Source organism: Podarcis bocagei, assembly GCF_964188305.1.
Source record: "Podarcis bocagei genome assembly, chromosome: 3".
NCBI classification, from domain to species: Eukaryota; Metazoa; Chordata; class Lepidosauria; order Squamata; family Lacertidae; genus Podarcis; species Podarcis bocagei.
In genome coordinates, this window is record NC_138127.1 from 83,012,158 (window position 1) to 83,027,009 (window position 14,852).

General features: G+C 40.9%; 1 protein-coding gene across 4 annotated transcripts in view; it reads right to left on the reverse strand.

Annotated features, from left to right (window-relative positions):
* KCNK2 (potassium two pore domain channel subfamily K member 2) overlaps positions 1-14,852 on the reverse strand; it is a 132,776-nt gene that overhangs the window by 42,327 nt on the left and 75,597 nt on the right. For 3 of the 4 annotated variants that reach the window (XM_081186076.1, XM_081186079.1, XM_081186078.1), the window contains exon 4: positions 68-249. In XM_081186076.1, the coding sequence (XP_081042202.1) occupies positions 68-249 (182 nt within the window). The remainder of the gene's footprint in view (positions 1-67; positions 250-14,852) is intronic. The other variant, XM_081186077.1, reaches the window with a different exon arrangement.

Consider the following 14,852-nt stretch of genomic DNA (forward strand, 5'->3'; position numbering starts at 1 on the left):
AACATTATTGCTTTTGTAAGTTACAGAAGTTATTTGTGGTTCAAGACAACATGTTTAGCATACTCACAACAAACGTGTCTTCTACTTTGGCGATTCCTTTCCCAAATATGGTCCCAAGTTGATCTCCAACTCCAGCCAACAGAAAACCAAAGAGAGGAATTCCCAGTAAGGCATAAATGATGCAGAATATCTTTCCACCTTTTGTACGTGGCGAGCTGTTCCCAAATCCTAAATTACAAACAACTTGAGCTGTTGATAAATCAGTTAAAGGCATTAAATTACACATCTAATTTGTACTGCAGATAAGGACACTTTTTAAATGTTCCCTAGGAGTATATATCACATTAAAACATTCATATGGAGATCTTACCCTAATTGGATTGCTAAACTCACTTAAAACTGAACTGCACTTGGGTGTTCTGCAAGGAAACAATTTGTCTTTCTAACACAGTGAAACTGCCACTGAAGAGCTCTGTTACTCTTTACAAATGATATCACTACAGAGGCTTTATTGGGAAAATTCATTTCAAAGAGGATTTTTCTGGTGCTTTGAGAGAACCAGATCTTCATAGACAGCCACTAAATAATCTACTTGTACAATATGAACTCATTATTTTTCACTGCACACCCTCAAGACCATACAGAAACAAAACCCCACCAACTTTACTGAAGCTGAAGATTTTACTTGAACTGTTCACATAATGTATGCCATGTTTTGCTAAATATAATTAATTCAGTGGCACTTGTGAGTTCATATTTTACATGTTACCATAGCTGCTTTGAAGTATAGCTTCCTCCTTTCCCTCAACTCCATCAGGTTGCTGAAGAAGAGCTTGAGAAGCATACCTTCATGGTGTTATACCAGTATACTTGAAGGAGCGTCTCCACCCCCATCGTTCAACCTGGACACTGAGGTCCAGCTCTGAGGGCCTTCTGATGGTTCCCTCACTGAATGAAGTGAAGTTACGGGGAACCAGACAGAGGGCCTTCTCAGTAGCGGTGCCCACCCTGTGGAATGCCCTCCCATCCAATGTCAAGGAAATAAACAACTATCTGACTTTTAGAAGACATCTGAAGGCAGCCCTGTTTAGGGAAGTTTTTAATGTTTGATTCTATTTTTAATATTCTGTTGGGAGCATGTTAATATAAAAATGTGTACAAAGAGAGTAAGAAGGAGAAAAGAGTGAGTATATCTACAGTGGTACCTCGGGTTAAGAACTTAATTCGTTCTGGAGGTCCGTTCTTAACCTGAAACTGCTCTTAACCTGAGGTACCACTTTAGCTAATGGGACCTCCTGCTGCCGCCGCGCCGGAGCATGATTTCTGTTCTCATCCTGAAGCAAAGTTCTTAACCTGAAGCACTATTTCTGGGTTAGCGGAGTCTGTAACCTGAAGCGTCTGTAACCCGAGGTACCACTGTATATCCATACCTATATCTATACAACATTAGTTCACGTGTCCTGTTAGCCACAGCAAGAAATGACCTATGACTTAGAATGGAAAAACCATAGTGGTAATGGCGTCTTCCTGTGGTTTGCTTATAGAAAAACAAACCATGAATGCTGTTTCACATGTACGTACTGCTAAGTGAAGTATCATGGTTTGTGTCTCCTGGCTCTAGGCAGGGCAGAGTGAAGCAAGACCAGCTGAGCAGTATACACCAGTTGCTAATCACGATGCTGTGCCTCCACAGCTGGAGGCAGTAATGCTTCTGAATACCAGTTGCTGGAAATCACAGGAGGAGAGATTGCGTTTGTACTAAAATCAAATTATGGGTTTCCAACAGACATCTGGTTGGCCACTGTCAGAACAGGCTGCTGGACTAGATGGGCTGCTGGTCTGATCCAGAAGAGCCCTACTTACGTACCTGTGCTATTTCTTAAGCCATGAATCAGGCACATTGTTTCTCTGTGTGTATATGTGTGTTTCAAGGAGAATGGAAACAAAACAATAAATCAAGACAAATGTGGGTTATCTAATTTTTAAGCAAAAAAAATTCTGTTCAGTAGATGTGGCATATATAACTGGCCAAAGAGGACATGGCAGTGATGATACACAAGACATTACATTTTGGACCAGAGTACCTAACAGCTTGAGAACACCTGTTGACACTGAGTTTGAGCATCAATTCTACGTTAGCTGAAGCATTAAGCAGCAAATTCCGTGAGGAATTTTAGTTGAGAGAGAACACTGTCACATAATTACCTCTTTTAATTCAGCTTGTTGCTCAGCATAGTTTAGCTTTTATCATGATTTGCCCTCTTTCACAGAACCTACTGTATTTCTCAGCTGGCACGTAACATCTCTCTTCTGTTGGAATTATTTTAGTATGCTATATTCGGATGCTGCTATGCTTTGGCACAGGGTTGAAGACTCACTGTGTGGAAAATTTTCTTGCAAAGTATAACTGTCTCATTTTCAGTCTATTACTTGCTTTTAATATAAATCATTACACATTTTAAAACCAGACAATGTTAAGTTTAAAACAAAGGGGGAAGTTACAGAAAAATTACGCTTCATGCCTTTGCAGGAGACATGGAGGGGAAATGCGAATGACTCATGCTTCTGCCCCCTGGCATGAGCGGTGGGAAGGAAAGAGGTATATCAGTTATAGAGAAATGAACATTATGTCCATGCTAGGAAGAACATATATCTTGCCTTGGGCATATACGTATCTCTCCACCTTCCTATCTCCAGGATGCAACAGAAGAAGGGAAGGAAGGCCACTCCATCAACTCTGCTAGGAAGTCAGTTACTGCTTCCTTCTTTCCCTCAACTCCATCAGGTTGCTGCAGAAGAGCTGGGAAGCAGGATTCTGCTGAGAGACCATCAACTTTGGGCTTCTCCTCTGCTTGAACTGCTTCCATTTCAGCTAGCCATTTTAAAAACTTTGTAACTAAGTCTGCATGCACGCTAGCCCACCTGTAGCACCAAAATGTAGTTTTTCTCCACCCAGAATCATTCACGCTCATCCTCAACTTTCTGCTTTCAATTTAGATTGATTCTAGATTCTGCTGTCCACAAAGGTGGGTGTGGTTTCTTGATACATGCTTGAAAACCTTGCCCCTGATTAGGTTATCCACATCCTTTCTTCTCTGCACATGCCCCAGGTGAATGAAGATGGTAGTCGAGATTGTGATCTTGGTATACACCCACCCACAATGCCACTGGGCAAGTGTGGTTACGCACAAACCCATTGACAGAACCACTTACAGCAGTTCCCAAATGGACACACTGTAGGGTAACACTGACTCAACCTTTTATTTAACGAGCTTTTATATTCAGAATGAAACCAGTTTCTCAAGAAGCACTTTTCAGGGGCAAAAAATATGCGGTATATCTAGATTCTGTGTGAACTATGCAGAAAAAACCCAGTACACAATTCTCCATTGACTCTAGAATTAAATGTTGTGGGTATGCAATCTAAGAACTTCCTTCCCAATCCCTTTGTCATGTATTTTATATTGTAAACCTGAGGACAGGGATTGTCTAATTTCAGATTATTGTAAACTACTCTGGGAACCTTTCAGCTGAATAGGGAGACAAAAATGCTTTAAGTTGGGGTGGCTATTCATTTTTGGACAAAGGACCCACGGCCAAATTTCAGTCAAAAGTGGGAATGGCTGAAGTGTAGAACGACATAATTTTTAGCCCTTTTTCTATGAGTTATGAATGATAAAATTCTTCATATCAGTTAGCATTGGGAAGAACTGCTCACACTGGTAAAGGTAAGGGTAAAGGTAAAGGACCCCTGAGAGTTAAGTCCAGTCGTGAACGACTCTGGGGTTGCAGCGCTCATCTTGTTTTCATGGCCGAGGGAGCTAACGTTTGTCTGCAGACAGTTTTTCCAGATCATGTGGCCAGCATGACTAAGCCGCTTCTAGCGAACCAGAGCAGCGCACAGAAACGCCATTTACCTTCCCGCTGGAGCGGTACCTATTTATCTACTTGCACTGTGACATGCTTTCAAACTGCTAGGTTGGCAGGAGCTGGGACTGAGCAACAGGAGCTCACCCCATCGAAGGGATTCAAACTGCCAACCTTCCGATCGGCAAGCCCTAGGCTCAGTGGTTTAGATTACAGTGCCACCCATGTCCCTCACAGTAAGTGGTCCCAAAGAGTGATGCTATCTAAAGTGTGTGTCACACTTGCAGGCTTGCCATCAGCATCTGATTGGCCACTATGAGAGTGAGGTTTAATTGGTTTAATTCACACAGAAATGGGAAAATACCTATGTGTATTAATGAAGGTTTAAAATGGAAAATGGCTAAATGTGTGGCGCTAACATTGGGGTTTTTCCACAGTAATTTTCTAAGAGAATCTAAGCGCCTAAATGGGTTGATGATTACCTGTTGATTGTTTTCTGTTACTCTAAACTGAATGTAACCTAAAGGTAAAGGTATCCCTGAGCATTAGGTCCAGTCGCAGACAACTCTGGGTTTGCAGCACTCATCTCGCTCTATAGGCCGAGGGAGCCGTCGTTTGTAACCTAGTAATGTAACCTAATGTAAAAGTAAAGGGACCCCTGACCATTAAGTCCAGTTGTGACCAACTCTGGGGTTGCGGCACTCATCTCGCTTTATTGGCCGAGGGAGCCGGCGTCATGTGGCCAGCATGACTAAGCTGCCTCTGGCAAACCAGAAATGCCGTTTACCTTCCCGCCGGAGCGGTACCTATTTATCAACTTGCACTTTGACATGCTTTCGAACTGCTAGGTTGGCAGGAGCAGGGACCGAGCAACGGGAGCTCACCTGTCACGGGGATTCGAACCACCGACCTTTTGATGGGCAAGTCCTAGGCTCTGTGGTTTAACCCACAGCGCCACCCGCGTCCCTCTAGTAATGTAACCTAGTGAGTTGCAAATTCACCATCTTGAAAGGGTGGTGGCTTTTAGTCTTTCTCTGAATGTCACAGAGAACAAAAGGATGTAAAGGAAGCTCTCCAAGAAGCTGTATAGCCTTAGGCAGCCTGAGGCAGGCTGCAATGGGTGACAGAGAAGGTGTTTTGATTTTTAGAGCTATCTTTTATTTTTAAGAGGCTGAGCCTGTGCTGGATAGTACAAACCACTGTATGGACATTTTGGATGTATCCTTGATACTTATGTTATGTTTCTGAAAAGTTCTGCAAGTAAACTTTGAATGATTTTTTTAATGGGCTCATTTCCAAAAAGAGTCAGTTCTTAGGCATCCAGTCACTTCATACGGTGTAACATTAACATCTGCAATATGGACTGGGTGGGCTTTTGATCTGATACAGCAGAACTCTTCTTATGTACTTTAAGATACTATGCAGAAATAGGAATCTTAGCTTTCTGTACTTCACCCTCTTTGCTTCTTCAAGACAACCAGAGCCACTCTAAGAAATAACAAACCCATACTTTTCTAAACTAGAAAAGGCCATTCCCCAGACTAGGAGGCAAAACACTATCTTTATAAACCACTCCTATTCACATGTACATGATAATGTCCATCCACAAGTTCAGATTAATCAGAATATTCATAGTTATCCCCTGATTTTAGTATGGTACCTCTCCATACTGGCTTTTAAGCTGAAAATGTGCAGGAGGTAAGCTGGGTGCAATGAATAGTTAAATAAGCAAACAACAAATTGTAGTTTGGATTCTTTCCATACTTGGACTCCAGAGAAATAAAGAAACAACCTTGAGATGTTGAACCTTGAGGATACCTGATGTAGGAAAACTTGTATAGTCTAAACAAAAATTAAAGCTTAGCATCAATTATCTTGATACATAGGAATAATTCATAAACCAACAAAGCCCAGTATCTTTTTGTTTTCTAAAGTAATGGAATAGCACATAGTTTTCATCCCAAGTCAAACTGCATGTTGAAATATGGATCAGTGAGTTTTCTCTTGTCTGCCTATGTTATTTGCCTATGAAATGCATTAGCATATGATGTAGGTTGTGGAATACTCCAAGAGCCTGTGTCAAAAATACTTACATCATAAAGTATAACAGGTTTGGCTATCTAGGCATCTTACAAATGCTTTGGCACTTCTGAAACTGCCAACCTTACAGTGGGGAGGAAGAAATATATGCTGAATCAGTTACGTATTGCTTTTGTGGATTCCATGTACCATATCCATATTACCTTAAAACAGGGAACTGATGAGTGGGCTTGATGTTTAAGCAAAAGTGGGGTTTGAGGAATTTGTGTTGTAGACTTCTGATGTTGTATATTTATATTTTCTAATGTTTCCATAGCTTGTAAAAATAAAAGAATGCAAAGTATTTATTCCTAAAGCCAAAAAATAGCTATATTCTTTGACTTTATTATAAGGCTGTTCATAATTTCAGAACCAATGTGCATAGTACCAACAAAATACAATGAGAAGAGTGATATTGCTCAGTCCATATAAATGGACTGATTTGAAGCAATCAAACTGGATATTTTAAGATGCAGAAAGGTACTATCTGCCAACTGGTATCAATTTCAGCTTTGTACCTTATGATGCAATTTAAGGCCCCCATACATCATTTTTGGAAGGCAGCAGAAAGGGGGCAAATATCAACTCAGTCAGTCATATTGGAGAGCCTGGAATTAGGCACACTATTCCCCATCAGATACAATTCGTTTCATCCATGTACCTTATGACATAATTATGGGTCTTGGAAACGTGCTTTGAGATCTGCTAAATGTCCTAGAAGTTGCATAGAAGATTGGCTGGCAATTCTGAAAGTGCCAGAACTTTTGTATAGTGTATATTTTATTGTTCTAAGCTGCTTTGAGACCTACATGGTGGAAAGGGGAATATAGTTTTTTAAAAAAATAAATAAATGAAAAACATTTATGCAGTATCTAGATATTCAAAATTTTTGTACCTAATCGTATGCTATGACTTGAGTATTTTCACATGGTCACTGGAACTAGAAGGCCTAGGGGAGAAAGGCGAGCCATTTTATAGTTTGCAAATTTCATAGGAAGATAGGAACAAGGTTACTTACACACCTGATGAAAGGTAGATTAATGGGGAAGCAAGGCTGCTAACAGAAAGAGATCTCAGAAGAGCTCTAAACTCATTTATGTGAAGAGCTCGCCAGGATTTTCCTGAAGGCAGGAAAACCCTTAGAGCTCTGAAGATGCTTGGGAGGGAAAGCTTTCCCAGGGCATGGACTGAACAATAGCCATCATTGGTAGCAGCCATTGCTAGGCTTACGCTCCCTGAGTTTGTCTACTCCTCTTTTAAAGTCATCCAAGTTGGTGGACTTCACTATAAAGGTAAAGGTAAAGGGACCCCTGACCATTAGGTCCAGTCATGACCGACTCTGGGGTTGCGGCGCTCATATCGCTTTACTGGCCGAGGGAGCCGGCGTACAGCTTGTGGCCAGCATGACTAAGCCGCTTCTGGCGAACCAGAGCAGCGCACGGAAACGCCGTTTACCTTCCCGCCGGAGCGGTACCTGTTTATCTACTTGCACTTTGACGTGCTTTCGAACTGCTAGGTTGGCAGGAGCAAGGACCGAGCAACGGGAGCTCACCCCGTCATGGGGATTCAAACTGCTGACCTTCTGATCGGCAAGCCCTAAGCTCTGTGGTTTAACCCACAGTGCCACCCAAGTCCCTGACTTCACTATATACTGTGGCAATTATTATATCTGTATAATTATTTTTAAAACGCTTCTTGTGTGAAATGATTTTTTTTCTTTTTTCTTTGTCGATTTTTGTGTGTAAAACTTATTAATAATGATTTAATAAAATACAGAAATAATGGTATCAGCAGGTTGTGCAGTAGCATAAGTCTTTCCTAGAAATCATGCTGTTGTGATTAACTTAACTTCCTAGAAAAGCACTCTGGATTTATGGGGGAAATGTCTATAATTACTTTATTCAAGCTGCTAACCATTGCTACTCATTGGTTGCATAAGAGTGACATATAAGCAATTTACCCTGTATTTGTCCCATCCCCAGTTTTTCCACCAGTTTTAATTATGTGACCATTACAGGCATTAATTTATAGAAGAATCACAAGACCATAGCTGCCAACGTTTCCCTTTTTTAAAGGGAAATTCCCTTATTCCGAAAAGGATTCCTCGCAAGAAAAGGGAAAAGTTGACAGCTATGCACAGGACTGTAGGGCTAGAAGGGAACCCTGGGGGTCATCTAGTCTTCCTGCAATGCAGGAATCTCAACTAGATCGTATTGTTCCCTTGAATCACACACGGGCTTCCATTCCAGTCCTGAATATAAATAAGAGAAGTCCTATTGACTTCAATAAAGACATCAAGTGTCCTGTATCAAGGCTGAAGCAATCAGGCCTGAATTCTTAATTCCCTTGCTGGAAGAAATAGTTGCTGTCTTGCTTTCTGCTGCATATGGCTGCAAGTAATGTTACAGGCCAGAAGGAGATAACCGGTAGCTACTCACTCAGGTGTTGTCAGGTGATAAAAGACATCAGTGTGACTTCACATGATTCTTTAAAGTAGCTGTGGGGAAGCTTTTTTTTTAATGTACCAAGGACTGTGGGGAAATAGCCAAAATCACCTCCCCTTGTTCCATCAACAAGGGTCCCTGCTATATCAGAGTCCCCTTCTGCGAATGGAAGACGCTTGGATCTCAGGAACCAAGCCAATATACTTAAGCCTTTCAGATCCATTTGATACCTTGCCTACATAAACGAGCTTATCAGGTCTATTTATTTATGATTAAGTTGGAGCTGCCAAAAGTCAAGGCTCTCTCTGCAACTAATGAGTGTCAGGGTCAAGCAACATCTGGAGGGCCACAGATTTCCCATGTCTGCACAAGCCTTAGCCAAATGACTGTGCCCTGCTTTCTGGGTGTCAGAAACATGTTGCTATTACTCTCAGCTGAAAACAGCAACCTATCAGTTTCTTTGAGAAGAACATATCTTTGCCCAAAGGTTGAGGGAAATTGTTTCATAAATGAAAGTGTCTCACTGTTTCCTGTTTTAAAAAAAGAAAGCATTAAAGCCCAGGAGGATAAGGGACATAGCAGCAGTAATTGGACCTAGCGATAGTACATTTTAATGGTCTTCAAATGGCATTATTGTGTCAAGAAGAAGAAGAAGAAGAAGAAGAAGAAGAAGAAGAAGAAGAAGAAGAAGAAGAAGAAGAAGAAGAAGTAGTCAACGAAATAAACATTATACTCCATGCTGCCATTAATCCTTAAAAGCAGGTTTGGTGACAGACTGCATTTTTATTGTTCTCTCAGGGAATAAAAATCTGTTGGCATTTGTCACTTTAAAATGATTTTTATTCTGCAGTGTGAAAACTGAAAGCATTCAGAAATCAAATCTCCTTTTTGATATATCATTGTAATTATTATTATTATTATTATTATTATTATTATTATTATTATTATTATTATTATTATTATTATATTAATTGAATTTATATACTGCCCTATACCCAGAGGTCTCAGGGTGGTTCACAGAATAATGGTGCTCAACAAGTGGACTCCCAGCACCTGGTATTATTCTTAAGGCATACTAGAAGAGGAAGCATAGCAAAGCAAGCAGCTAAATGGACAAAAAGACCAAAAAAAAGAAGCACCAGAGACTAGCAAATCGTCCCTGAACTTTGTAGCATGATACAGTAGAATAGCTTGGCTCCTAAAGTTTTCATATAAATCCAGTGCAACTCTCTACTATGTTGACTAATTTTCTAGTCAAACTTCAGCTTTTCTATCATAAAGATGGACAGAGCCAGCTGATTGAGATACATTGCATAAAATTACAGAATCAACAGTGTTTTCCTTCTGCCACAGATAGAACATTGTATCTCTTATTCTACCACCCTCCCAACCTTGCCTTTGACATCCTAAGCTCTCAGCAAAGACTCTGAAAAGTTACCTCCAGAGGACCAGTTTACTGAGTATTTATCCTGATTTGTGTGCACAAAGCTTGCACAGAGGTTATATGGTGTGTGCCATTTATTAAGTATTCATCCTCATTTGTTTGCGCAGAGTTTATGTGACTTCCTGTCCAATCAATTGTGAACCCACACTTTCTAATGCATTTCCCCATCACTTTCCCAACCATAATAAATAAATCTGATTTTTTTTTGGGGGGGGGAGTAGGCTGGTTGCACAGGAGTGCCAGAGTGCTTTATAATCCACATTATTCTCAAAAACTTAAATTTGCCAGTATGCAATTGAATCCCTCCAGCAGAATAGTTCCCGTCTAGAGGCTTTAAAAAGACATATTCACACAGCTCTCTCTTTAAAACCAGTTGCAGATCAGATCCCCGAGCCAGGAGGTTTGATTCCTATCTGTCTACCAGCTAAGAGTTAGGTGCCCCTGCTACTATATTATTAAATTCTATGTTTTAACTGGGGGTTCTATTGTATGTTGATGTTTTGTAAATCATGATTTTAATAGGTGTTTCAGAGCCACTTTGGGAACTAGATCTGGCTGGCTGAGAAATGGAATAGAAGGAATAGTAAGAAAATGATACAGGTGGCTAGCTGCTGTCAGAAGGGGACTACTTGCTGCGAAGGGTGGAGACACTGGCAGAGGAAGGGGTGTGGTGGGGGTAGTCTGCCCTGGGTGTCACCCCTGGGGGGTAACATCACTGTGCCACCCCTCTGGGCCGCTCACCACAGGCGACGCCCCCTTGGGACGCTTGCTCCACCCCTGCAGCAGCTAGCCCCGTCCCCGGGTGCACAGCATGTGACTCACTCTAGGTGCTGGAGCAGCTAGTTCCGCCTCTGGGTGGAGATTGATATTAGTGGCTCCTCCTCTCCATCTACCATCTGAAATGGATCTTCATGCTGGTAGAAATTGTGCCTTGCAGGAGATGACTGGAGATGCAATTCATGCCAATGCAACAAAGCCGTTAAAATCATCAGGAGCTAAACAGCTACTGCAATTAGTTAAGATTGCCTCAAAAAGATTTGTGGGATCAGATGCTCCTAAGCAAAGCATTTATCGTACCACATGGGAGATAGTTTAATACAAGGCATCCACAAGCAGGAAAGACACCGGTAACGAGAAACTGTGACTACACAAAAAGAAGCTTCGACAGATGTATGAAGACTATAGGTTATAAGTGAGGAAAGAGAAAGCTACCATTTGCATACAACATTCCTGAATTGGAATGCTGAGGTGTAAGAACTCCAGAGGAGTTTAGCTACATCATCCATTCTGGTCATCCCACATCATCCATTCTGCTAGGAAGCCCTTCTCATATCAAGAGAGATGGTAGTATCATAGATGTTATTTGTATAAGGCACTGAACTTCTCCCACAATGCAGTTGTAACTAAAGTATGTTGTCCATGTGATTTGAACTCAGGGGCAACAAAACCATATGCATCCTTGTCTGGAAACTTATTTTTTCAGAAAAGAACTGGCAATCAAATAGGATAGCACAGGTGGTTGATGAGCCACTATCACAAACTTTTTTCCAAACAGCTGCTCTGCATGGCAATGTAGTCAACGCAGAATGCAAAATGAGCCATTACAGCATAACCACCATCTGGTGCACTGGCCCTATAGAGAAAAAGGACCAGTGTCTGAGATACTGTGGAATGGGTGGGTGGGCAGAAATGGCACTGGGACTGCTTCTACACTGCATGTTTTCACTGGAATTGACATAATTAATTTAGTTATCATTGTCTTGTATTCTGCTTTTTATAGATGAATTCACTACAAGTTGCATTAATAGTAAATTAAACTTTATTTTTTATGAAGCCTGGAAGTCTGCATACAGTAGAAACTAACTTCTTCAGCCAGGCCACACCTCTGGGTCAGACCCCTTGGCCATAGCTGTGTTTCCCCCTTGTCATTCTTCTGTCTTTTTGAAGACTTGATTTGCAGACATTTTTCTAATGGCCACCTATAGTATTTTAATGGTATTTTATGTTTTAATGCTGTACATCACCATGATATTTAATGACATGGCAATACAAAATCGTCAAATGAATGAATGAATGAATGAATGTCAGTACCAGCCTGTCCAGTGTGGACTGACAAAAAGCTATTGAGATATCTGGAGAGGAAAGTGGTTCATAAGACAGGTGAGGATGTTGCTGGTGATGCCCTATTTTTGAGGACCCAGGTGCAGGAAGCATGGAGCTCATCTTGGGACAAGTTAAGGTTATAAATAAGACACATAAGGTCAGAATTGCATTAAAATTGGCTACAACTTTATTGACTACTGATGTAAGCTAGTTTTGGCTAAGGCATCAGGTATGTATCTGGTATCAAGCAACCCACCTGCTGGTTGATCAGTAAGGTGGATCGACCCTGAGTAGAGGGTTGCCCCTTGTCATACATCAAGTAGAACAATCCCAACATTCAGAAGGTTACCATGGCCCATCAATCCCTGTGTGGACCAAGCGTATCCCTCCTGGACCCTTTTATTGGGGTATCCCATGTCTAACAATCCAACCCGATATCTTATCAGGCTCTAGCATTGAGTAAACTTGAGAGCAGCTGCAGATAAGGAAATTAACTCATGCAATGTTGCAAGATTTTCTTGCTGGAGCACAAGACCAGCCAGATTGTGGCGAACCCTTTATTTACATTTTGGTATTTGAAATAGACATCCAAAAGCAAGGCCTTTTCAAGTGCATTATTTTTCTTGCAGATTAACATGTTACTTAAGACTACCAGAAAAATGGTATGAAAGAATATGTTGCAGTTCTGTTGCTGAAACTAAGCAAGTTTTTTCCCCCATGTGTAAATTGCCTGGCAACTGTACTTAAACTACTCTAAGCTCTTTAGGGTAAGAGCAGGGTAATAAGCAAACAATCAAACAGCAAAACCCACCAGCCCCTTCCCCCAAGAGACATCCAGGAGGAGCTTGTTCCATTCACAATCCCTAACACTTAATATCCAACCATGCTTAACCAGATCTCACAATACCGCTGTGATATCTATGGATGAGGAATCCCTACACACAGCAGCGCTTGCCATTCTGATGAGATAATTTTATACTTCTGGCCCTTAGCCATAGAAAGTTTATGGATTGTATTCACCAGCACAACAAGGGCAGCTCTCACAATTAAGGACTACAAATCACAGGAAATGCAGCAGGCACCAGAACAGCAGCAAAATATATTAATACTAGTTGAGTCATGTAGACAAATTATTTGATAAAGAGGTAGGTGAACTCCTTAGACAAGCTAAGAAATGGAAATTTTGAAAAGTGCTGTTGGAAAATGATCACGATAGTAAATTTCAGCCCCAGTGCAAGTTAGGAAGGCTATTCTCCAAAACAATTCTATCTCTTAGCTACCACTAGCACAACAGCATGTGGTTGAACCACAAATAGCTGTATAAAATAAAAGTGACAAGAATGCTGGCCTCAGGAGAACATGCTTCCTTCACTGCACATCCTAAGCATCCATCACACGAGGTTAAATGACTTGACACTACTACATTACTCCAAACAAAGAGATAGGCATATTCGTTTTCTAATGCTAAAAGGGGACTTCTTGTAAAGAGAATGGGAATTTGATCTCTGTAGTACAGCAACACCATTTGTCCTTACCAGAAACTGACTCAAATGCTCTTCTGTGAGCAAAACAGTGGGTACAGATGGTCCTTACAAGGTGGCTTCCATAAAAACAAAAACACAACACCCAATATCTAAAGTACAAGCAAACCATCATTAAAATAGCACTATCTTTAAATGGCAATGACATAAGCAATATGAATAACGATCTTAGCATTATATTGCAGCAAACCAGTAAAAACAACATATTAAATAATTTCAGTGACAATATATTAAAACGATTTCAGCATCCATTTAAATCAACAACAGTATCTTTAAGGAAAGGCAGCTCTAAACAAATGACATTTCAGAGCCCGTTTGAAACTTGAACCAAGGGTGCCATAATCACCTCAGCTGAAAGAGCATTCCACAAACAGGGAGCCAAGGTTGAAAAGGCCTTTTATCTTCTGTCCATTATCAATTACTCTCAGTTGTCAAATGTACTGAAGAAATATACTACTTTGCCAGAGCATCTACTTACACATGCCTGGTATTCAGAGACTCTGAAACAGTGAGACCTCTGCTGATATAAAAAAAACTAACTATGCAAACACCAACAGAAGATGATGTTTTGCCTGCAATCTTATTCAAATTTACTTTAAAGTGTTGCTAGACTCATTGGAACTTATCTGTAACTAAATTAGATGTGGCAACTGTTATGCATGCAGTAATCACAGCAGGCAATGTTTTAAAACACTGGGTTGCAATCAGCTAAGGCCTACTCAGAGTAAACCCACTGAAATTAATAAACCCAAGTTATTCATGCCCATTAACCTCAATGGGTCTTCTCTAAGTAGGACTAACATCAAATACCACCCTCAATTATATATGCTGACTCTTTTTTAAAAGCTTAAGATTCCTGTGAAGTTGAAAAAAGTGCATGTAATGGTCAACTAAGATGTTCCCTCCCTGCTAAAATGGAAGTTCTTGTGTTTGCATGCATGAGAAAATAGTACTTATGAGTAAAACGCAAGAGAAACTGTTAACCACACACCCCGTCATAATGCTGAAACCCATGGGCAGCCAATGAAGCTGAATGTTGGGAGGATTTAAGACAGACAAAAGGAAGTACTTGCAATAAACTGTTGAGTTTATTGCAAGAAGCAGTGATGGCTCCTACAAGAAGCAGTGATGGCTACCAACTTTGTTGTTGTTGTTGTTTAGTCGTTTAGTCGTGTCCGACTCTTCGTGACCCCATGGACCAGAGCACACCAGGCACTTCTGTCTTCCACTGTCTCCCACAGTTTGGTCAAACTCATGCTGGTAGCTTTGAGAACACTGTCCAACCATCTCGTCCTCTGTTGTCCCCTTCTCCTTGTGCCCTCAATCTTTTCTAACATCAGGGTCTTTTCCAGGGAGTCTTCTCTTCTCATGAGG